The following is a 25,070-nucleotide window of genomic DNA, read 5'->3' as shown; positions in this document are numbered from 1 at the left end:
TGTGAGTGCTGTGCGTTTCAGGGCCCATGAGCAAAGTCCATCTGACTCGTGTAATGTCCGAGCTTTGTTTCGGATGCCTCCTGGTTCTACTTCAGTATTTTTCAAGTCTCACTCACAGTGAGGGTCATCCTCAACACAAGGATAAAGACTGTGGTCTCTGATTTGGAGTCACAAGAGTCACGACTGAGCAGTGACTAAACAAATGTGATTATCTGCTGCCCTCTGGTGGGATAAATTATAGCACAGAGTCTCGATCAGAGGGCATTTCTATATAGAGGCTTCATGAAAACCCCTCAACAGCATTATTTAAATTTCTTACATCTACTTTCCTCTATTTATTCTAGTTTAAGTGTATTGGTCATACTAAATATCATCCAATGTAAGGAGCACATTCTTTAGAATAAACCATCAGCATCAAGAACAAGACGTTTAAGTTAATAGATCTTTATTTGATATCATATCTTATGTGTTTTCATTCAAAAGGCATGAAGACAGAGAAGGAGACAGAAAATGGGCCACAGATATAAATATACAAAGAGAGGCATATTCTTTACAATCAGTAACATTACATAAAGGCTCAAGCTAAACGTATGGACATGGGGCACAGCACTTTGGATTACTAAAAAACAACTTCCACCAAAAAGTCACATCGGTCACAGGCCACATGGGAGTTAACACTGAACTTCATGCAACTGCCCGACATTCACGCTGTGCCTTCAAACGTCCACAAACCAAAGAGAAGTTGTACTCATGTGCGTTTTTCTCCACCCCCACCCACCCCCCCACCCACCCCTTTGGCAATGCTAAATATACAAAACACAGCCCCGGTGTAGTAACTGAAAATATGGAAAACCCCAAAACACCGAGAGTGTAACCCAAGTCTATCCAGTGTCACTGGGAAGTACGAGACGAGTACCATGCCACAGATCAAAGGACTCCTGTGTGGTCCGTGACGAAAACAAAAGAGGAGCACGGTAGTACAGTCAAGAATGAGATGACAGAATAGGCCACGCTGGTCAGAACTGAAACCTACTACTTTGGCTACTTCAAGTATCCGATTACATTTCAAACCCCATCTAAAATCTTACAGAGTTCATATTCACAAACATTTTCTAATTATTTCAAAATCGGCACAAATTCTGATAACGAATATATAGTGAACGTGCGGATTACCATGAGTTTTTCCAGAAGTGCACGGAAGTCAAGATGCTAGTGCAATAGTGTAGTAATTGAAAACAACATTGATTTTCAACATAACATAATAAATAACAGAAGAGACTTGAAAAGTGGTTTGAGTGGAAACGAGAAGCCAAACATCCAACAATCAGCAGAAACCATGAGCCACATTCATCGGGGGTGAACATTATTAACAAAAGGCACAAACTCATGCACACACCATGTACCTGCCACTAAATGCACATGCTTAGGCACACGTGCTTAGTATGGGATCTGATTTTGGTAAAACTGGATCATGTCGTAGGTTTTACTCCTGTAAGACAAAAAAGAGCGATCAGGTGAGTGTTAGTCTCAGTAAACCTAAACAAACAATGTCATAAGAGGAGCTTGTAAGGACTCTGCTGACCTGTTGCTGAGGAAGCAGTTCTGAATGACTTTAATGATGAAGGAAGCTGCGTCTTTCTCACTCAGACCCGGGTTGAATCGCTGCCTAGATGGTGGTGACAGAGACGATGAGCAAAGAACTAAAAACCTTCCAACAGATGGGTCACATTCAAACGGTCACACACATGCACACGCTTCCACTTGACTCACTTGAGCAGTTTGATGGTCTGTCCTCTGAAGCAGGGAAGTCCCGTGTCCAGCATGAGGTTAACTAAGGAGACGATTCCATCCATGTAGGGTCTGATTCACCGGAGGAACTTTGATCAGTGCGTGTTGTCTTTAATGTACAGTGATCATTTCCTACAGCACATTTACATGCTCACCTCACAGCCAGGTAGCCTCTCACACACATCTCCATGAACCACTTGAAGGGCGTCGCCTCCATCTTGCCACCCATGATCATCACCATCTCATCGGTTAGTTTGATGTCCGGCTCCCAGCCCAGGTTTCCGCCGGGGGAACTTTCGAACATGAACCCAAAGTCTGGAGGAGGGGATACCAGAATTATTACTATTATTTCATCATTCTATTCAGGAGTCATGTCCAGAGGCCTATGACGATAAGAGCAACACAAACAAAACAAAGTATGGTGCAGCCCTACATTCAAACCAGGCCCACACATACAGATCTACTTCAGTACATGCACACACTACACACCGATGTGGATGAGGTGGCCCTGGCTGTCAAGCATGATGTTGCCATTGTGTCTGTCTTTTATCTGAAGCAGGAACAGCAGTAGGCTGTAAGCTGCCGTGCTGCGGATGAAGTTGTATCTTGCCTGAAAGAAAAGGATCAGAATAGGAATATCTGTTAACGCTGAGAAATAAGGAATCGATTGACAGGTAAAAAGCACTGATGACGGGAAACTCTGTGTTTACCTTCTGGAAAGCTAGTGTGGATTCATCTCCATATTGGTTAATGAAATAGTCGTACATGCCGAAGTCTGTCTGTCGGCCCAGCTGATCTCGAGACTTGCAATCTGGGATGCACTCGATCACTCCACACTGTGGTGGAACATCAGAAATAGGAGGAATGAGAAGTGGATGGAGTTCCGGGGGGAAGTTATATCATCATAGTGGAGCCTGTACTACAGAGGAGGAGAGGAGAGGTTTTATATGAACTTACTCCAGGAGCCGTGGCCACCACTCTGTAAGGAAACACGTAGAGGTCCAGGCCCACCAGCTGGAAGATGTTCTTAAACAGACTGATGATCTGGAGAGCCAGCATGTCCTGTCAACACAAACCACTATGTTGAAATTCAAGCTAAAATACTTCAGCCACATTAGGATATCATGAAATTAATGTGAGATGGTATTGTGATGGGTCAAAGGTGTGAAATGGAGACCTGTCTGCAGTCGTCTCCCACTTTAAAGATGGCTGCCTGCCAAATAATTCTCTTGGCCTCTTCTTCACTCTTAGCGTCGTCCACAGAATCGGAGCGACACATCAGACCTGGGGGGGGATGTCATGATTTGTCTGTGCACAGTTTGAGAAGCAGCTTTGACAGTGACTTTCTTTACCTTCTTTTTCCAGCTCACTGACTCCACACCTCCTGACTTTGAATTTGGCCAAGTAGGGAGCTTTGGCAGCACTAAACAGTGTGATGAGCAGATAGAAGAGGTTCAGTGAAGCTGTTTGTGAATCTGGGAACTGTTAGCAGCATTACAGTAGCAGATTGTGAGGCCCACCTCTGCATGGGGGTCCCAGACTTGTAGTCGATATCCAAAACTATGGCCTCAGGATTGCTGGGAAGATAACAGCCCTGTTGGACTTTGATTTGCGACATGGATTCCAGGCAAGCTCTCTTCCTCTCCTCCCCTTTGGGAAAAGGTCTGATGTAGACAAACAAAAACAACATGAACACAGTGTTTCCATACATCTATGGCTGATGCTACTCAGAGGAGAATGCATGGGTATCTCACTGAATGACTCCAGACCACAAGTGACAGTCAGGCTCTGCTGTTATTCACAGAGGAAACTCATTGGGGTGCAAAGTGATTGAGAGTGGAAGCCAGGGGACAGCTGAGGTCTCTCCCCAGACATGTAACAATTAGAGCAGTAATGAGGGCAGAGGGGAATTTTGTCAGCCTCTAGTGGGCTGACAAACCGCTCCCTGTACGTGCGAGCAATGGGAGCTGTCAGAAAATGACTCATCAGCTGCAGAGTGTACACACGGGCGGACAGGTAATCAGGGGCAGCAGGAACACAGCACACGGCGTCTTCCAGGCCGGTGCATAATCAGAGAGACAGCACGGCAACTAATGGCCTAATAAATGAGCAACACTGGGATTGTGGGACCAGATCATGGTGCTGCGAGGCAGGTAAAGATCAAAACATGAAGGCTCAGGGGTAAACTGATTATCACTTCAATAACATCTTAAAGATTAACCCGAGTGTAGTGTTACTCCCTAACCGAGGCATCCAAAGAAAAAAGTAAACTGTGGTACAACTCGGAGGCCTTTTGACAAAGTTTGTTGTGGCCATAAGATAATAATAGTGAGTGAATGTTAAGAGAAACTGAAGAAGACCGAAGCAAAACTAGAGTTGAGATTAGGCACCTCCACCAAGGCCCAAAGGTCTGCACTGATTCCTTTCTGAAATCCGCCACCTGATCTGGATCTGCACCAAAACTGAATGTGCTCGTTCTTCCCTGACCCAGGTCCCATCCTTGTGTTTGTGTGTTATCTTGCTTACAAACAATCAAACAAACAATCAAACCAACAGACAAACAGACAAACAGACAAACAGACAAACAGACAAACAGACAAACAGACAAACAGACAGGGGAGAAAACATAGCCTCCTTGGCTGGAGTAATAAATCAATGGGGTTAAAAGATGCTATGTTATGTAGTGATAACAGGACAATGAGGCTGGTTGTAGAGGGGACTTGGTTTGTTTTGTGGTCATTGGTCCAGATAAAGGGGCGTATCCAGGAACGTATTTTGACATTTTTGTTGGTCCTTTGCAGATATGAGCTCTACTGAGTGCAGTTGTAGTTTTAGATGTTTCAGTGATCAGTTGGTTGGAGTGAAGATGCTGTTTGGAAGGTAGGATATATGTGGTATCTGTAGTGTACAGGTATCATATTATACAGTATGTGATCATCATATAGTAGATAGTAATAAAACGGTGTGTATGTGGTCCAAAAATGCTCAACACTAGGGTTACTTAAAAAGTTAAAAGTGTGTTCATACTTGATAATTGCCGACACATTGGTGATCTTATTGAAGAAGTCAAACTCTCGCTGGTAGAATTCTTTGGCTTGACCAGACAGCGAGCCTGTGATCTCCTCCACCATCTCTTCCAACAGCTCACCGATGTCAGCTGTAGGGAGGGAGATCAGATTTTTATGTTCATGTCTTTGCACGTGCGAGCAAGAGAGACAGGAACCGAGAAAAATCTTACGATCTTTTTGGTTGGCTTCCTCGTCCAGGTATATGTTGGTCTTCATGTTCCAGATGAACTGGTGAGCCAGCAGCTGAGACTTCTGAGCGGCCCACAGGATGTACTCTCTCACATAACCCATCTACACCAGGATGCAGGGGGGAAAGACAGATGATGGAGGCTGTAATATGTTAATGATCTGATGATATTAGAGCTTTAAACGCAGTTAATGACATAGAAATCAGAAACTTTACCTTGTCGTAACGAAGAGCTTGGACGATTTGAGGAATGTAAAATAAAATGGCATCCTAGAAACATGCAAGCGAGAAAAAATGTATAAATTCCCCAGACACTTTGAGAATCTCTAGAGCTTATCAGGCACAGTTTCAACTGATTTTCTCAGGGCTGTGTTCACTTTAGTTTGAATTATTAATTCCTGAATGGAACTGAGATTATTTGTCCAACATGTTGTGTGTATTGGTTCATACTGGGGGAAAGGAGCGGAGCACTTTGACCCCATACTGGGCGGTGAGGGGGTGAGGAGGGTACATGGAGGAGAAGTAGGAGAGACCAGTCGGGGGATCAGCAGCGGCCCAGGACAGGATATGACTGAGCTCTGGAGAGTCGGCATCGATGGTGTGCCAGGTCACCAGGAACTGGAAAAAAAAGAATAAAAGAAAGAAATACATAAATGTGGGCTAAAGATTTTTCGACATGAGTGCTTGAATATGTTCCCCTGTATGGCATGTGTCTCAGGATCTGTTATTTCTACATTAAATATAAAAGAAAACCCCAAACATGATGGTGTGTTCGCTTCACTGCAGAGGAAAGTTTATTACTTTTTAAAGTTATAAACAACTATGAGATGTCAGGGAGGATTATCTGCTAAATCATGGTGGCCTTTGGGGAAGGCTGAGCTCTGCCTCCCCAGCTCCTTCTCCAGGCAGCTAGGAGGCTCATTAGGAGTTCAGTCAAGCAGAACTAAATGAAAACAACTAGAGAAAACAGGAGGGAAAAGATGACTTCATAACTTCAATAACACAACAATCTTTTAAGTACCGGTACATAGCAACTGGAACGCAAACAAAATGTTCCTTATTTGTTGTTACAACAGAAATGCAGAATAGTGAACTTCAAAAGTTATTTGAGAAAATGAGTGTGTGACTGAATCTCTAGTTATGGCTTTAAATGGTATGGTAATGGTATATTCAAATGTTGAAAGAGATGTTGAAAGAGATTTACAACAGATCTTAAAAGTATAAAAGAGTGAGTACAGACAAAGTAAAAGCGAAGTGACAGCTGTAGTTTAGAACTGAGGACCTCACCTTGACTGCTTCAGGAACATCACACACAGCGGCTGGATCCATTCGCACCAGTCGAGTCACCTCCGAGACGATCGCCTCTGTGTTTTTAAATCTGAAAACACAAAAGGGGGGAATATTATTTTCCTTTTCAGATAAATCGCCCTTGTCATATAATAAAACTACATGTTTGTCTGTTATGTATGTGTAAAATTGGTGCTTCATAGATGCAAATTGCACTTATCTTCATTCAACAACATTGAAGTTACAGGCCTCCAACAAATCTCACTAGACATTTGTGCACTTGATGTAAAACCATTCATTTGCATGTTGAAAGTATTTCATTTCAGCTAGAAATAGTGACTCATGAAATAAGAGGATGTCACATGTGCAAACCTGAATTATCCGCCAGGGCTGTTGTTTGAGGATCATTAAATTATTCTCACATAGCTTAGATACCATGAAGATACTATTATTGGAGTAAGTCATATTTTCAAATTTGACAGAATCTATCTGGCGTTGATAACATTGTAATGCATCTTTTTTCCCTGTGTACCGAGCAGGCAGCTGCAGGGCAAGGTAAGGTGCGATGCTCCACGCCAGGTTCACGTTGTCCTTCCACTGTTTCTCCGTCAGACTGATGTATTTGGATCTCCAGTTAGCAATGCTGGTCTCCACTGACTGTTCAGTAGCGATGGCGAGCTCCTGCGTGGATAACGGGTTGTACCATGTTGTCAGCCGCTCGATCTCGCTGGCCTGGAGAGAAACATGGTTAAACTCAGACACGGTTCAATTAAGGTAACATGCTCTAAAAGTAGTGGTACACGGAGATTTTAATGATCTGGCCAGGACTGATCGAACTTAAAGCCACTGTATGCAGGAAATGAACGTGTCTAACACTGGCTAATTCTACTGCAGCAAAAAGTAAAGCAGGCTGTTATCAAAATCTCGACCCCATTTAATTTAGAAATACAACACAACATCAGAACTAGTAAATACATTCTTTCTTCATTATCACACATATGTGTACATCAACAGTTGAAAGGAGGTAAATACCAGTAGAGCTAGAAGTAGAGTCCTGCGTTTCATATAGTATTTGTGCAGCTGCGAGCCTCTGTTGCTTTTTTTGGACAGGCCTGAAACAGAACAGGAGCAAGACATGTGTATCAGCAACACATCCTGACAGCGGAAATTTATTTTTAAACAGTCTGTCTACAACTTTACCAGATTTTTTGGATATGGTGGACATCCCAGAGGACAGAGGGTAGGTGTTGATCCATCCCTGAGCCGCCTGCTGCCTCTGGCCCACCGCTGCATCGAGACTGCTCCGGCTATCTGCCACGGCCACCACAGACAGGCTGTTCACAGACATGTCCTGAGGATCTATTAAAACAAAGATGGTATTGTTCAATCTTTTTAATCACCAAAATATGAAAATAGTTTAAAAACCCAGATGTCATGATCACATGTGTTGTTTTAAGTGAGTCAAAGCAGGGAAACAAGCTTTTTTCTTGACAAAGAAGACTTCAGAGGATTGAATTTGTATTAAAGAACATTGTTGCCCCCTCCATTAGTGGGAAGTGTAACCACTAAATTGCCTCATGGGTACAGAAAAAGGACAATGTAATAAACTCTAAACATTTCCTCACAAATTATATATTAACAGCTTCAACATTCAACATTAGTATATTGTGAATTATTAGTCTGCTCATTAATTTATAAATACTAAAAGTTTAGGCCACAGATTTCTCTCTGCTGTACCTGTAGGTACCAGCTGGCTGGCAGCGAGATACTTCTTGTCAGACTGCAGGCTGGCGTAGAACTTGATCATTATACTGATGTCTTCTCTCAGCCTCTTATCTGTCTGAGTGGGAAACTTGGGAGTGACGCTACACAAAGAAAGAGATGGTGAAGACATAAGGGGACAGAGAGATTTAAATCACACTAAGTTAAGTGTAGGCCAACACATTCAGAGTTTAGTTTTTTCTACCTGAAATAGTCGAAAGCTGTGGAATAGATCTTCTCTCGAAGCACATTTCTGATGGTGGCATTCGTCACAACATCAGCATGCAGAAGAGTCAGTCCTAGTGTCAGAAGTCTGAAATAAAGGGAAGTGATGACACACCTAGATATTGCAGTATTAAATGTTTACATCAGTGGAGATACGCTACCTGAATCTTGGTCCAATGGCAGCAACATGTCGGTTCAGACTGCTTTTGGGTCCTCCGACAGTCAGAGACAGAGATCTCTGCAAAATAGCAGTGAAAATCTCCACTTGGTCCGCACTGCTGTACTTGGCTATCTCAAACCTCTGCACCACAAACTAGAGAGAGAGACGAAAAGAGGGATTAAAGATGTAACAGTTTCCAGTTGTTATGCCCTTAAAAGAACTAGTTCAAGTCCATTTTATGAAAAGTACATTCAAATGATAGAATCTGCTATTGGTGAACTCTTTAAGCTACATATAAAAGGCAAAAGAAAATACACAAAAGTCAACAGTATCTTCCTTTAATCAGTTTCATGGCACCACAGCCCAGTTAATGAACATATGCATGCTTGGCTTTAAAGAAACTGTGAGAGTTACATAAGTTGAGAATAGAGAGGACAGTAAATCAAAGCAGCAGTTTAGTTCTCAGTGTCACTGACCTCTATCCAGAGAAAGTGAGGGATGACGTCGGGTGCACATGGTGCAGGTTGACTCTCCTCTGAAACAGCCAGAGGGCCGGCTTCTACTTTAGCTTCCGAAAACAAACCCATCTTCAACTCTACTGTCATCTGCCAAGCTCCAGCCATCTCACGCATGAACTAGGCAGAAGGAAAGCAGAAGATAAGAACTAATCGTTCCTAAAACATAAAGATACACTTTAATTAAGAAGTTCATATGCGTTTTATGAAAAATTATAAATATACACACGGGCACTTCCACCCCGTTGTGTGCAGCCAGGAGCCATTCCCAGCAGGCAATCGCAGATTCCATCCCATGCTCTGTAAACATCTTCAGAGGAGACCAACACAGATGGTGCAGGAGCTGAGGGTCGCAGTCTGGAAGAAAACAGTTTGTATCATGACTGAACTGTTACCAAAACAAAACTTCCACTACTGTTGAGAGACATTTAAGTTAATTGAGGCAGAGCTGCTCACTCTGGGTAGATATAAGCAGGGCGGCCATCTTGAACATGGTCTGGGTGAAAGCCTCTGGGTCTTTTCTGTCCAGAGCAGAGGTCAACTGAAGGATCATCAGCTTATTGAGGTCTGACTGACTGTGAGTCGCCTCTGAGAACTGGATCATACCAGCCACCTAGGACGCATATAAATGAAAATGTGAATCATCCTGTAAACAGAGAGTCCCGGAAAGTCAAATCATCTCTAGATTTGTAAAAAATGAAGGCACCTCTCCTGTGTAACGGTTGCGCAGGTTGAGTGATGCCATGAAGTTGGAGTAGTCCTTCTTCACACAGGCTGGTCGCTCTGTCAGCTGGGTGGTCTGGTACCAAACACAGTTTTGGAGCCATTAAGGGTTAACTAGTCACGGCCAGGAGGGTAAGATACACGTAGCTGTGCTGTAACACGTCTGGATATACTGGAAGTTATCATGTCTGAGCCCTGAGTCTATATTAAATGTTCAGACCAACCTGAGGGAAAGCAGCCTATGGTTGGCCACATGGTGGAGGACAGCCCCAGCACAACCAGTAAGCCAAATGGGCAAAGAGCCAACCAACCCACCCGTCCAATGCAGGTAAGTAACCAGGTAACCAGCAAATCCGTAAACCAGCCAAGCAACCAGGTAGGTAGTTCGGTGCAGTTTAATAGAGACAAAATACAACAAATGAAGCAAATGAAAAGACAGATATAGCAGAGTGCGAGCCCAAGCACACACACAAAATGCAGAGCAAGCAAAACAATGTCACACAGACTTGTAACCATGCACACAGGGACGTACAGTACTGTAAACAACTAACCCTGGTGTTTACAGTGCTACACAATAAGCGCATATGTGCACAACGTATACAAAACACCTCTGGTCAACAAAACCGCGTTGACAAAGCAGCTAAAAAGCACATTTACTCATGTTAAAAAGCCAATAAATTATGGACAAATATTAATAAGCATCATATCAACAACCTACCACCAGCCTAAAAGTTTAAGTTTAAAGTTTGCTTTGTGTTCCAAGTACCGTCAGTGCTCTGAAAAATGTAGGATTTCCCTTCTACAAAACTACAAAAATATAAACAAAACAAACAGAAAAGTGTTTCTAATAATACAGTGTCGTTAAAGTGATGGATGCACTTTTGTTCTGCAGTCTTACAATGTGCTTAACATGTGCCTAGCAGTAGGGTGAAGACAATTCATTTGGAACATGTCTGTCCCTGATCTGAGGTAAATCTGACATTTACAAGACATTAACTGAGATGACCTGAACATGTACATGTGTTAGCATGTGTGTCGGTGACTCACGCCTAGCGTGGTGCTCTGTCTGTTGTAGCCTGCAAAGTGCAGAATGCTCTCTGTGGCCATGGCGAGCCCAGTGTGCTGCGACAGCCCCGACACCCAGTTCTGATGCTTGTTCAGGTACTCCTGCATTACACGTAACATTCAGGGAGGAAGAGTCAGGAAGAGATAAAGGAGAAAACATTAATAAACCAAAACAATGGCAGATATCATGTTTAAAGTCAAAATATTTAGCTTAACTTAAATTATACAGTTTATATTATAGATTTTGATTACTGAGGAAGAGTTGCTCTAATGAAAAGTTAAACTAACGTCGAGCAGAGGTTTAGTATTTGAATATCTCAACTTTCAGAAAATCATTTTCTTAGCTTTACTTTATTATAATTTTTAATATATAATATAATTATAAGCAAATAAAAGCTCAAATGTGTTTTTCTAATTAAATCTGTATCAGGCATCTCTTTAACATGAAGGTAACAGAAGTGACCTGTAGGTGGGACTTTGTGACTGAAGGGGCCCATTTCATCGCCTCTTTCAGGATCTCCCCACAGCGTGCAGCAAAGTCCTTCACTATACTCTGAGAGGAGATAACAAGGATACAGTGTTATTGAATGAAGTGCTGATGGAGACTAAATGAATGAAATGCATCCTTGCAAAAAATGATTATTGAATTGAATTAGTTCATTGGTGATTAACATCAAACATCTGCTGCACAGTTTAATTCAAATCTCACACATTCTTAATTGAAAAGATCAATTCCACTTAGTGAAAAAAAAATTCAGACTACACATGAACAAGATCACTACTGTGTTTATAAGCGATGCTGTGCTGCCCTCTAGTGGACATACATGTGATAACAACCCAAACTCACCTCTCGGGCTTCGTACGTGTCAGGGACAGTGATCCTGTAGGGGGTGTCTGGGATGTCGTAGTATGGCTGATCCTTGTGAATGTCCTGAACAGACAAATAAAGAGTTTCTTGCAACTGAGGCGTCTAGTTTCCTATAAAAACACTTTCATAGGATTTTAAAACAACTTCTTTAAGCAAAACTTATCACGACCTGCTTTTCTTCCACTGCAAAACACAGTGTGACATTAATGACAACCGATTTTTTTCCACTTATAAATGTTGTTCATCACAGGGGTGATGAACAACTCGTCCCCCGGCTACTTACAGCGCTTAGTGACAGAGACAGTGTCTGCAAAATATCCAACATGGTCTTTAACACACGACCACTCCACAGCAGATGGGGGAATCTGGTTGAGGTAGAAGAATACAAAAAAAATTCATGTATTAAATGATGAAAAATAATGGAAGCAAATAAGGTGAATGAATGATTACAACTCACGTTTCAGCCAATCCAGAGAGGTATTTGTCTGCCACTCTGCGGATCCTCTTGTGGGTGTGGTTAAAGTTGATCAACAAGAATTGAGCATGTCGCTCTAATTCCTCCTCATGCATTTTGGTCTTTGGCTGCAAACATGATAAATAAACTTTGTGTCTTGATTCAGAACTAAATATATTTGATCAGTAAAATGTCCAGAGAAACCATGTTACTTACCTTCTCAGCCATCATCTGGAGGAAGACTTCAAATACCTTATCACCGACACAGATAGTGCACTGCATCATGCCTGTGAACATATGAAGACGTTTGAATTAGTGTTTTTTGTTTGAATTACGCAATTTGAAGGAAGGAAGAGTCCGAGATTTAAGGGATAAAGACTTCACCAGATTTGTCTTTCTGGATGGCTTTGTCTTCAAAGTATCGAAACATGACCTGGAACCTGTCGGGATCGTTGGATCGCAGCATCCTGAACGTGGGCAAAAGATCAGGATGTATTACAATCAGACCTAATTTTATGGAAGGATGGTTTCAGAAATGTTCAATTATATTTTAAAACTAGCAACTGGCAACTAAAACACATTCCTACACCAAGGCTAAACAATCCAACACATCTGTCTAGATCTTAAGCTGAAACTAGTTGTGAGTTAGTCAAATCAAGTAGTTATCTTCCATATTTACAAATACTTTAGCAGAAGGAAATTGAAGGGATCCAGTTCCAAAAAGATACATTTTTATATATTTTTCCATAGAATTTCACCAGTATATTTCACCCCCTCCATTGAAATAGCATTGAAGAAATATTTCTAAAAGCTTTTATAAACCAGAGGAATTATTGCACCTTCTCAGTGTCCATACAGGCTCTGAATAAACTTTAAGACATACAACTAGTGAGTTTCCTTTAGGAAATAATGACAGTAGTATCAAAAGACTAGAAATGAAATGCTGGATCTGCTGACCTCATGTATTCTAATCTGTAGACTGAGAGCAGGTACGTGGACATGGCGAAGTCTAGCTTGTTAATGAGGGCAGATACTTCGGGAGTCGGGTCCAGGAGATTGCTGATGGTTGTCCGCAGATCGCTCAACTCAGCCTGGAGGACAAGAATTGAAAAGTTTTACCGTTTTAAGAATGCTTTTCACAACCTTAATGCAAGAAAAAGCATTTTGAATGTAAACATTGTACCTGTGTAACTGTGTCATTCTTCAGAGCTGAGTTGTACTGCAGTTCGGAGCGAAGAGGTTCTCCACTGGGGAAGGTGAGAAGAGGAGACTTGGTGGCAATCTCACACACGCCCTCATACCACTCCTCTGGCCAGAGCCCTGAAAAGACGTCAATATTTGCAGAAATGTATTAATAACACTGATGATACTGTTGGTATGAATGTAAGCTAATCATCCCTCATTTGAACAGGTTATTTACACCAATGAAGGAACATTCCTATACAAGTTTGGTTTGATAGAGATGATATAAATTAAAACAAATCTTTAATAATAAAAGGTGTTTTTTACACATAGATAAAATGTTTAGCATTTCTCAATTTGACAAGAAATACTTGCATCTCTTCCGTAGATATAAGCTAAGCAAACAAGTCTGAGGATCTATGACCCACAAATGAAAGCAGCGTGACGCTCGATGTTTTGAAACCTGGCTCAGGTCACAGCTGAGTTTCAGAACAAGAGATTTTGTAATTGGGTGAAACTGCTGCACAAAAATCTCAAATCAGAGAATGTGACTTTAAATAACAGCTCCCACTCATTTAATGTGATAGAATGAGCAGAACTTTCTTCTCTGTACACAGGAAACAGTTCATCCTTTGCTCACCTGATCCTTCAACAGCAAAACCCATGACCACCGAGTACAACCAGAAGTCCCTGAACAGCTTCTGGAGGCGGGGCTTGGCCTCTTTGATTGGCGGAAGTCGTCTGGTCAACTGAGAGTTTGACAGTAACAGTGACACAGGGAAAGAACAGGAAAAATCTTAAGTATTTTTAGTGTAATTATAATGTTAATCACACAAATGATCACATTCAGGTCAAATAATTCCCAGAGAAAGGAATGGAGGAAATCCACACCTTTCTCCTTTGGCCAAAATGAAGACACACAAAAAATAGGAACAAACAACTGAAAAACATTACATACCAGAATATGAGCTTTAATTAATACTAAATATTCTAAATAGATGAACTGTGAAGAGTTCAAAGTTTAAGTCAGTCACAGGACTTTTTGGTCTGTTTGATCTGGTCTATTTGTTCAGGAGGAGCCGACATCAAAGTTCAGTTTTGTATTCAATTCTTTGCTCTTAGTCCCACAAACAGAAGCAACACAGCACTTAGCACCAGCACACAGCGACGGTAAGACTTTTCCCTAAAACTACTACTTACTATTAAGGGAACTATTTTGAATTTTTACCGAGTGAAGAGGTTAATTAATTCCTACAGATTTATAAAAAAAATGTAATTTGATCAATTCTACCAAATGCTGATCAGACAATTAACCAAGTTAAAGTTAAATGTCCATTGCTTGTGCTTCAGCCCTCAGGATGTGGGTCATCACTGTCATCTCAGCGGCCTGTCTGTTGGTCAGTCCGTCCCTGGCTGGAGTCAAAGACCTCAGCTCTCACTTGAGCGACTCCCTGCTGGAGCCCAGAGGCTTGGAACCAGACGGGACAGTGAATATAGAGGCCATTCCCCTGGAGTTCCACAAAGAAAACACGGTCACCAATGACCTTGTTTTCGATGGTTTTGAGGATGAAGATTATATTGACTTTGATAAGATCCTGGAAGCGGGCAGTGATGACTACATGTACGTTGAACAGGTTTTTACTTCTGTGAGGTTTCATCACAAATTTTAATGTAGAGAAAATAACTTAATATAATAAAGGTACTCTAACCCATATAAGACACATTTACACACATACACATGATGCAGCTACTATTTTATGTACTGTACAGCTAGGTATGTGGATGTATGGTTGAATGAAGTATTTCTGATGTTCCGCAGTGAAGGGGATGAGATAGATGACATCGCCACACCGGCCCCAGACATTGATATTTTCGCGGAACCCTCCGACCCAAAGATTCGTCGTGCGAGACTCCTGCGGCTGTTCCACGGTCACTCTCGCCTCCAGCGCCTCAACATCGTCAATGCCCATTTCGGTTTTAATCTCTATCGAAGTCTTCGCAACGACGTGAACCAGAGCGACAACATCCTGCTGGCGCCCGCTGGCATCTCCATCGCCATGGGGATGATGTCTTTAGGGGCGGGACCGGGGACTCACGAGCAGATCTACAAAGCTCTGGGATTTGCCGAGTTTGTCAACGCCAGCCACCACTACGACAACACAACGGTGCACAAGCTCTTCAGGAAGCTGACACACAGGCTCTTCAGGAGGAACTTTGGTTACACGCTGCGCTCAGTGAACGATGTCTACGTAAAGAAGGATGTCCAAATCAAAGATACTTTCCGCGCAGAGACAAAAGCTTATTATTTCGCAGAGCCACAGTCGGTGGACTTCAGCGACCCTGCGTTTCTGGACAAGGCCAACCGCCGCATCCAGAAGACGACCAAAGGGCTGATCAGGGAACCACTGAAGAGTGTGGACCCAAACATGGTGCTGATGCTGCTCAACTACCTGTACTTCAAAGGTGGGAAACTAAAGACACACTGTTCTGCATCTACTCTCAAATCATGTGCAAGATTTCGGTATTGCAGAAGTCTGATTTCAGCACACCAGTCACAAAGTAATCACATGACGTTTTGTGTGTGTGTGTAAACAGGTACATGGGAGCAGAAATTCCCCAAAGAAATGACTCACTATCGCAACTTTAGAATCAACGAAAAGACACATGTACGCGTGCCGATGATGAGCAACAAGGGGAACTATCTGGCTGCTGCTGACCACGAACTGGAGTGTGACATCCTTCAGGTGGGTGGCCTCACATTGATTTGAAGTATTCATGTGAATATACTGATCCATAAACGAGCTGATTAATAACAACTGTCTTATTTCCAGCTCCCATACACAGGAGACATCAGCATGCTCATCGCTTTGCCTCGAAAGATCACTGGCATGAGGACCTTGGAGCAGGAGGTCTCCCCCACCGTTGTCAACAAGTGGCTCAAAAACATGACAAACAGGTCAGCAGCGTTCTTTCGGTCAGCTAATGAATAGCGGAGGAGGAACACTGTTAGTAAATGATTACAAAACCCTTTTTCTCTAACAGTTAACGGCTTGGAAGTGTTAAGATCTAGACTAAATGTAAGTTTTTTCTACGTCTCTCTGCAGAACCCGTGAGATTGTGTTACCTCGCTTCAAACTGGAGCAGAACTATGACTTGATTGTGAATTTGAAGGAGATGGGCCTCACTGACTTGTTCCAGGACACCGGAGATTTCACTGGAATGACCTCTGAAAAGATCGCCATGAACTGGGTGAGTAACACGAAAGTAGTGAGGATTTTACTGAGACATAACCTAACCAATCCTAAAATCTGTGTGTCCTTCAGTAACCTGGACACCTTATCAACTGCGATCAATACCAGCTTCTATTTCATAATGCTTGTGATCTCCCTCCGCAGCTGAAACACCAAGGAACCATCACTGTGAACGAGGAGGGGACCGAGGCTGCTGCTCTGACCCAGATGGGCTTCATGCCCCTCTCCTCTCAGATCCGCTTCACTGTGGATCATCCCTTCCTCTTCCTGATCTACGAGCACCGCACAGACTGCCTCGTGTTCATTGGCCGGGTGGTCAATCCCTCACAGAGCTAAATTTGAACAAAGCGCTAAACCATTCACTACAAAAATACGTCTTTGTTTAAAACTTCCAACAAAGTTTTAATGAACCTCAGAAATATAACTGATTAAAAAAGCTGAGGATTTGTTTTTATTTGTCAATTTTTCCAATTTTCATAATATGTGAAATTCAACAGGTAATGAGGGTTTATGTGAAGTTTGTCTCTCTTGAACATTTAAACGTATCCTTTCATGTTTGTCAGAATGACTCAATGATGCTTGTTATCTGCCAGTTAATGTTTTATCTCTTAGGAGTGTGCTCAACTCAACTACACTACGTCACTGTCATTATCCTCAAGCTGTACTGTAATATGTGCAGAAAGACCATGGATGAGGTTTATTATCAACAAAGGAGATAAAATAAAAAAGAACACAACTATACGAGGGACATCATTTCTGTGACTGAATACATTACATTTTAATTTCTACAAACGGAGTATTTAAATAAAGAAAAACGTATCTTATTATTTAATTCAACAAATGAAAAATATGAATTGCTCTTTGTTGTAGGTGTGTTATTCAACTAAATTGGCTCAAAAAGTATCTCTTGTGAAAAGAATAGACTTAAAAGAGTCCATAGACTTAAAACAAAAAAAATCAGTAGTGAACTATTGACACAGATATCTGGACTGCAGCTGACAGGGTAAATATTTGTTCATGGAGTTAAAAGCTAACTAACAGCTTGGATTCATCTGTAAGAAATGTGCAGGGGAATCGTCTCATTACTCACCACAGCAATCACTGGGATAAGGACTCCAAGATTTCCAGCACTACTTGATGCCTGTGGGAGATAAAGAGCCATTACCAATGTGTCGACATCGCCGTTATCAGTTTGGTTTAGTTGTTTGTGCATGTCAGCACTTACCTTCAGCGTTGGTCCCTTGTCTGAGGCCCTCTCACTGGCTCTCTTCCCCTCCAGGCCCAGTTGGACAAACAGCTCTAAAAGGTTCACCATTAACTCGTCCACCAGCATCTCCCCCTGCAGGTTGGCTGCAATGTTGGCCAGAGCGTTTATCACAGCCAGAGAGCAGTGCCTGATGGGAGAAAGATGGTGTATACTAACAGTTGTATTCTGTGCAGACATGAATGTACAATATATAACAGATGAGGCTGCTGCAATGTAAACAAGGGGACTAGACTAGTAGAGTCAAATACGGCTGACCACTTAGTAGCAGTGAGCAAAGAGCCACATTTTAACATCCTCCAGACTAGGTTTTCTCTTTTTAAGCCAAAGCAGTCCCCCAGTGTAAATGGTAAACAGGACAGGAGCAGATACTGACCTGTAGCCATGATCTCTGTCTTTAGTAGCTGAGTAAACAACTGAACTGGCCTGCACGCTGATCTGCTGGAACAGGTTCCACACCTCCTGGTAGATGTATTGCTATGAGAAAGACAAATGAAAATACTACAAGTAAGAACCAATACAATTAAAGATAAAATGATAAATGTTTATTTACTATATACAATATTGACTTCTTCTAGAAAATGAAAAATCCAATTATTAGGTATAACATGATAAAATATGCAAGATCTGTATCGGGGCTGAACAAGGCATTTTGTAAGTGAACTGTATCTGCGACATAAGGTCACATCCATTTCCAGCCCTTAATTATAGCCTTTCACACTCGGAGCACACTGGCTGTCAAAACAACCCATTACAGTTCAATGGTGTGTCAACTGGAACACCGGAACCTATTCTTAATGCACTGAGCAAGAAAAGAACAGCTTTCAGTAATTACAGCATGTCGGCCGATCTGGGTTAAGTTTTAATTTGCTCCTATTTAAACCACAGATGTTTTAAATAATCACTAGTAGTTATTGTTTCCCTCACGTCCCTTTTCACCCATCAATATGTAAAGGAATAGAGGCAATGTGCTCTTTAAATGTGACATCATAGTTCTTACATTTCCTGTGATGACCATACAGCCGAGCTGGTCGATGATGAGCACATCCAGCGGCGATGGAGGCTGGCAGAACTTCTGTTGGAGGATTTGCAGGATGTACTCCATGACTTTAGGAGTGTCCCTCAGAGCCACCGCAATGTGGCCCAGTCCTCGAATGGTGTGATCTGGGATAAGATGAGCGTCCCTGGCAGACATACAAGTTTGTAGTATTTTTAGAGTGGCTGCTCATCGGTGTCTAGAGCCAGAAACTATTCTGGCCGACTACACAGCACAAAATGCTCTCTTTTTTGTAACTATAAATGTTGCTCACTTGTCATTTTCTTGTGAAATATACAGACGATTGGACAGACTGGCTAAAAAGGCTTCTGCTATCACTTGGTCCATTGTCAGTCCAGCTTTCAGACATCTGAGAGACAATAAAATATATACATTTAAAGTTTAAATAGAAATACATGAGAATCTTTCCTTTACAGCTGTGCTGGGTGTTTGTATCTGACCTGCAGATGTTGTCAATGGAAATGTCTCTGAGCTGCTCATACATAGACGGCTGGTCCTTCCTGTTAGACAGGATGCTGAAGGTGGACTGAGAATGCTCATTGACCACGTTTATCCTAATTTCTCCAGTGCCTTAAAAAGAGTAAAAAAAGCAGAGACAGAAACTTCAACACAAGACAGAATTCAAAACAAGCATTTGAAAATATATTATAATTAAAAACCACTCCACAAAATATGATCCTGCGCAGAAAAATGGTTAATATAGATCCAAACCTAAAGAGAGTGACATCTTTTATAATTTAACTGCTTAACTAGCAGCGGATCTATGAAAAAACACTGTACAAGGTGGCCCAGAAAAATCATTCAGCTGAATTATGTTTCCAATCGTCTGTATCTGCAGCTGCTCATCAATAAACACTCAGCTCAGATCAATAATGTATGAGAGCCGGACATAACAATGTCACTGTCGTTAATGTTTATTGTCACTACGGCATGTGCCACAGCATCTAGTCCCATTTACTGTTGGCTTTCATAACCTGTGCTGCTCTTGTGATTCTTTGTTCATGCAGGACGTACTGTGAAATCATTATAATTTTTAGGAGAAGCTTTTCTTTCAATTAAAGTCGGGAATTATGTACAAATTAATATTAGATGTCTAAGAGTCAGCCATTCTATAGCCATTTTCAGACTGAATCATGTTTGCTGGTGACGCCAACACTGTAAACAGGACAATCTAAACTCTTCAGAGTCTCTAATATGACTCATGGTACATTTTAGAACTAAATCACGTAGGCGGTTGAATCTCAGTCCGGTAATAGATTTAAAGGCGTCTGTACCTGTGTTGAATTGGCTGTGATACTTGTAGAGTTTTATAAGAACAGGGGAAGGAACCACCAGGAAATCCCTGAGGGAGGTTGTGGCAGAGTGAGCAACAACTGGAAACCTCTCACACAGACGACCCAGGCCCTAAGACAGACGAGAACATAAGAGAAAATGAAAAACTCAAACTTAAAAATACAAAGCACATTCATCAGCTTCAAAAGCCAGACATCTAACGTTCTGACAGACAAAGATCTAGTATCCTTTGAAATATTTTCCCTCTGTTTAAAATTTCTCTCTGTCTTATAGTATTCTACCTGTAGGCAGCAGATGAGCAGGGGCATGTGAGCAATGATGACTTTACTGGAGGTTTTCGACTGTAGTTTCTCGGAGAGTTTGGTGCACAAATTCTCTGCACCTAAAAATCAAAAGTCAGCAGAAAGGAAAGTTGGCATCAGCCGAACAAATAAACACGTCCGGTATGCATCTGGTTACAACATCTGAAAACTCTGCTCTCTTCGCTCTGCGCTACAACCAATCACCTTGCTCGTCTTTGACGGCCCACACCATGAGGTCCACGCAGGCGGCGTTGGCTTGGCAACGGAGCTTGAGATGGCTCTGTTCCCCGGGCAACCCCCCCGCGTCGTGAAGTACCCGCTGCAGCTCCGATTGACTGCTGCTAAATTGCTCCAGTACAAAGTCGTGCACTTCACGTACGAACGCCGACTGCAAGGCTGAGAAACATGACGACACAATGAGCATTTGACAAAACACAGCAATAGGAATCAAAAAAGTGTTGATTTAATATTTGATAAATGCGCTCTTAAAGAGGCTTTACCTGGCATGTAGTATAGAGTGTCGCGCAGCATTTTGAACACGCACACGTACAGAGGGTCACTGAAGGTTTTGTAATAGAGGTTGATTCCAGGATTAGACTTCATCACAAACGAGAGAGACCAAGACAGTTATTTGACTGATAATGACATCATCACTTTTTGTGTGCAGACGCTGATTAAACACTATAGTTACCTCTAAAACTTCTGCCACAGTCTCATCCAGGGTTTTCAAAAAAGAGTCCGAAACACATTTCTTCACCTGTGAATGGACGACACACACACACACACACACGTTGGTGAAGTTGCAAAAATACATGCAGAGGATGGGAGACAATCGAAGTGGTATCTACTATTACTGTACCACGTCGAGGAGCTGCTGGAGAAGATCCACAGAAACCTCCACCTCGTTTTCTTCTTCCCCCATGAAGAGAGGAGACATTGAAAAACTGGAGCTGACTGTGGAAAAGAAGTGGTCAGGGTCCACTACACTGCTGTCTGGGAGGTAGGCGCCTGGAGTCAAAGAGATTTGGGGGATATAAATATTAGATCAAAATACGGATATATACTTTACTGTAGTCTACTGAGATTATTGTCATATAAATATTTGTCTCTATAATGGATGTCTCCCTAGATGAAACACATGAGAACACATCACTAGCATTATTTTATATTCAATTTCGACCAATAGATCCTTTTCAACTACATCTTACACACTGAAACTTGAGGAAAGATTAAAAGGACTTTCAAATGAGATTTGAACAGAAATCCACAGAAAGTAAATTGATTGATGGATTATCACGAACAGCCTCACAGGGGAATACAGGAGTTTTCTCAAGCAAGGTAAAAGTACTGTAAACTAAATCTGGATTGAGAAGGGACTGACGAATAGTATATGGAGTTGGCTATAAAGCTTGTTCTGATAATGTTTCAATGTCATGTTACATAAGACACACACAGACTTTAGCACCACAGATGAGTCACTGCCTCGATGATAAGACAAATATGTGAGTGCCCATTTAAAGTGAAAAGAGAGATCACTTCAAGGCAATGAGATAAACCTTCATTGTGTGTATTACTGTAGTATGTACTTAGTAGGTATGTAGAGTATGTGAGATATGTGTGCAGGGTATAAGTACATATACATTTGTTGACAGAATCCAGGTTCATGGACAAACACATATTTAATCAAGGCATCCTGTGTTTAAGGAGTTTTACCTTCAAAATAATGTGGCCCAGGGGTTGTAGGAGAGCAGGGGGAGTGGCCTCCTGGGTCTGTACACACCTGTGAGACAAGTGAGTACACAACGTCTCTTTAACCCACTGATAAAACATAACAAATTCATGGAAGATTACACAAAGCATGTGAGAAAATAAGAAGATTCAAATGAAGTTCTGTGAAGCACAAAACATGCAGCTTGCTCCATCACCACACCTCCTGGTTGCTCCCGGTGCGTCTGCGCATGGTGTCACTCTGGCACACGGTCAGCAGCGAGGACGGGAGGATGGACCGAAAGTCATTGAAGGATCTGCGCCGCACTCCCTCCGTTTCCTCTGTGACGCAGCGGGTCTGCGGGTAATCTTTGGGAAACAGCTTTGACAACAGGGCTTCGTCTGTGTTGCTGTAGCGGCCGAATGCTCGAGCCATGCCGAGCAGGCTGGGAACAATGTATCTGCAAAGGTAAACTAGACACAAGAGAGCATTCATGAAGCTTTGTCAATTTCGAAGGACTACTGTGTGTCTGTGTGTAAATGTACCTTTGTCCTGATTATCAGGCGTTTGGCACATCTCCTGCAGGGCCTGTATAACCTCCATTATAGTGTTTAAGATCTGCTCGGGAAACAGTAGAGACACAAATTAACACACAACTCAAACGCACCCAAGTCAGTGGATCCCACCAGTTTTTGATACTGACCTCATGTCGGGAGTCTGGGTCCCTTTGAGCCACATCTGCCAAAAGAGTCACGAGACAGAAGCTGAAGGTTTCTGAAACCGGGAGAAGTTCTGAAAAACACAAAACAATACAATTAAATTCCACATAAGTGCGCTGCAAGAAAAAGAATCAAACAGATTCCGCCAAAAACTGAAGAGGCCATAAATCATCGTAATGGCCAAACAGTATGTTGTCCCAATGCCATATCTGGCCAATATAATTTGGCTCTTGAAAGAACCTACAGTGCAAAAACAGCAATTTATACATCAATAGATGGATCAACACAATATCTAAAGTACTGAATAAGGGCGACCAGTAAAGAACAAACTGTAAGAGGATTGTTCGTACCCTTTCCTTTCTTTCCCAGGCTCTCCTCGATCCATTGGACCCGTGGTAAACCTCTCAACAGGCTCAGCAAGTACGAAACAAGAATGTCTTTGTGCTGCCAGAGAAAAGCAAACAACAGCAATTGTTGGCAAAGAACAGCACTTTTGATTGTCGGACAAGCAATGATAAATCAGATGTATTGTATTGTTGGGACAAGAAAATATATGAAACACTGCATTAACATTGAATATTGAAGCTTCCATCTCAGAATAATCAGAAGGCAGGGAAGCTTTCCCAGCGTGTGTCGGTGTGATGAGGTTAGAGGCTTTAGGTTCGAGCTGCAGGCCTAATCGCCAGCTTAATCAGATTATGGCAATAGAGAGAATAAGCTTATCGTGGTGATATGGTGTGTGTGGAGTCCTGTGAGAGGCTGAAAGAAAAGTGGACTGATAGAGCTAATGAAGTACAACTAATCGTTTCTAAATGTGTTATCCTGTAACATCCCTGTGGAACAAAATGTGAAATGTGTCTGGTGTTTAAATCTACCGTAGTGTCCAGTCACTGCGTGGACAGCCTGATGTTTAACTTGATGATGAAACTCAGCCACTGTGACAAATCAACACTCATCTACTGACCACCACCACTCACCTGCAAGCCAGACTCCACCAGAAACACAGCCAGCGCAATGACAGCATCTCTGCGACGCACGTCTAGAGTGAACACACCGCGGACTTCCTGTGGGCACATGCATTGCAGCTTCTGGACCTGAAAAAAGACAAATATATATATTCAAGGGAAATTACAGGGATGGAAAAGATAGCAATCAAATAGAAGAGGCGTTGTCAGCTCCAATTCTGAGTTATAATATTTGCTTGAAGCCGTATCAGTAAATTGCTTTTCCCATGCATTACACATTGATGTACACTGGCCCCTGGTCAAAAAGTTAACTTTATTATCCCACAAAGGGAAATTTATTTGGTCATACACATCTCAGTTTAAACACAGAGGCACTCCATACATGCACACACATCTCACACATCCACACACACACACACATATTACGCGATAGACCTACCAAAGATATAAAATGTGCAACTAAAGATAGTGTTAAGTATGATACACAATCTAAATGTTCATCTCCACATAACACATCCTGCTTCTTAAAATAACAACACTCTGTGTGACAGTGTCTCGATGAGTGCATCCATAGCTCCCTGTTTATGTGTTACTCCCCCTCCGATATGAAAACAGATTAGTGCATTTCCACCACAGCTCTAATCCCAAACTCAAGGGTCCTTCCTGGGTTCCATCTCCAGCTGTTAAACCAGCAGGTTAGTGACACATGTAACGTGTCAACTCTGTGTGGCTCTTCACTTTGTAAACCTGTTTGACTGCAGTGCTGAGACACACACACACACTCTCTCACTCACTCACTCACACACACACACACACACACACACACACGTTCTGCTGCATCGCCTCCTCTTCCTCCTTCTTCTTCTCCTGTCCCAGTGAACACACACACTGGACACACACCGACTAACACCCTCCTGTCATGTCGCTGATCACAACAGACACAACACAACCATCGCTGGAGCGGAAGCGCAGCTACACCCGTGAATGAACTGTTGCTCAACGTTAGCTAATTAACAAACGTACGTGCTACAGGCGCTAAACTCGGGGCTTTTCTCCCGCCTCACCTTCTCGACCGGAGCGGGACGGTGGGCGGCCAGAGAGCGGGCCAGCGACAGGACTGTGTTGAAGTAGAAGCCCCTGGTTCCACCTCCCATTACCGACATGTTTACCCGAACATCAGACGGAGAGATTCACCGAGAGGAAGCGAGCGAGCGGCTGGCAGCGCCGC

The 25,070-nt window shown here is 42.4% G+C and overlaps 2 protein-coding genes across 2 annotated transcripts; one reads left to right on the top strand and one right to left on the bottom strand.

The window, feature by feature from the left end:
- Positions 1 to 428: 428 nt before the first annotated feature.
- pi4kab (phosphatidylinositol 4-kinase, catalytic, alpha b) lies at positions 429 to 25,070 on the bottom strand. The gene is made up of 54 exons (XM_053420294.1): positions 24,907 to 25,070; positions 23,855 to 23,971; positions 23,228 to 23,321; positions 22,862 to 22,950; positions 22,704 to 22,776; positions 22,381 to 22,631; positions 22,164 to 22,230; positions 21,310 to 21,458; positions 21,142 to 21,207; positions 20,951 to 21,047; positions 20,655 to 20,846; positions 20,430 to 20,530; positions 20,130 to 20,259; positions 19,296 to 19,425; positions 19,109 to 19,204; positions 18,799 to 18,982; positions 18,175 to 18,275; positions 17,760 to 17,928; positions 17,625 to 17,675; positions 13,924 to 14,032; positions 13,285 to 13,421; positions 13,059 to 13,192; positions 12,486 to 12,568; positions 12,318 to 12,388; positions 12,105 to 12,229; positions 11,931 to 12,012; positions 11,627 to 11,710; positions 11,243 to 11,332; positions 10,762 to 10,881; positions 9,698 to 9,790; positions 9,448 to 9,604; positions 9,221 to 9,348; positions 8,953 to 9,111; positions 8,478 to 8,629; positions 8,297 to 8,404; positions 8,068 to 8,195; positions 7,531 to 7,689; positions 7,363 to 7,442; positions 6,863 to 7,062; positions 6,331 to 6,421; positions 5,494 to 5,661; positions 5,260 to 5,313; positions 5,027 to 5,147; positions 4,816 to 4,945; positions 3,309 to 3,452; positions 3,141 to 3,211; positions 2,966 to 3,072; positions 2,746 to 2,850; positions 2,499 to 2,624; positions 2,278 to 2,398; positions 1,944 to 2,103; positions 1,771 to 1,860; positions 1,583 to 1,666; positions 429 to 1,489 (listed from the first exon to the last, which is right to left on the bottom strand). Exons 1-54 carry the CDS (start codon positions 25,003 to 25,005, stop codon positions 1,438 to 1,440), a joined length of 6,279 nt encoding a protein of 2,092 aa, XP_053276269.1. The 5' UTR covers positions 25,006 to 25,070; the 3' UTR covers positions 429 to 1,437.
- Positions 14,300 to 17,275, top strand: serpind1 (serpin peptidase inhibitor, clade D (heparin cofactor), member 1). Its single transcript, XM_053420295.1, has 7 exons — positions 14,300 to 14,453; positions 14,634 to 14,904; positions 15,103 to 15,746; positions 15,879 to 16,027; positions 16,115 to 16,239; positions 16,388 to 16,532; positions 16,679 to 17,275. The coding sequence occupies exons 2-7, from the start codon at positions 14,642 to 14,644 to the stop codon at positions 16,868 to 16,870; spliced, it is 1,518 nt and encodes a 505-aa protein (XP_053276270.1). The 5' UTR covers positions 14,300 to 14,453; positions 14,634 to 14,641; the 3' UTR covers positions 16,871 to 17,275.

The sequence above is a fragment of the Pleuronectes platessa genome, chromosome 4 (assembly GCF_947347685.1).
Source record: "Pleuronectes platessa chromosome 4, fPlePla1.1, whole genome shotgun sequence".
Classification (NCBI taxonomy): Eukaryota; Metazoa; Chordata; class Actinopteri; order Pleuronectiformes; family Pleuronectidae; genus Pleuronectes; species Pleuronectes platessa.
The sequence above is the reverse complement of the archived record's forward strand: the minus strand, read 5'-3'. Positions and strand labels throughout refer to the sequence as shown.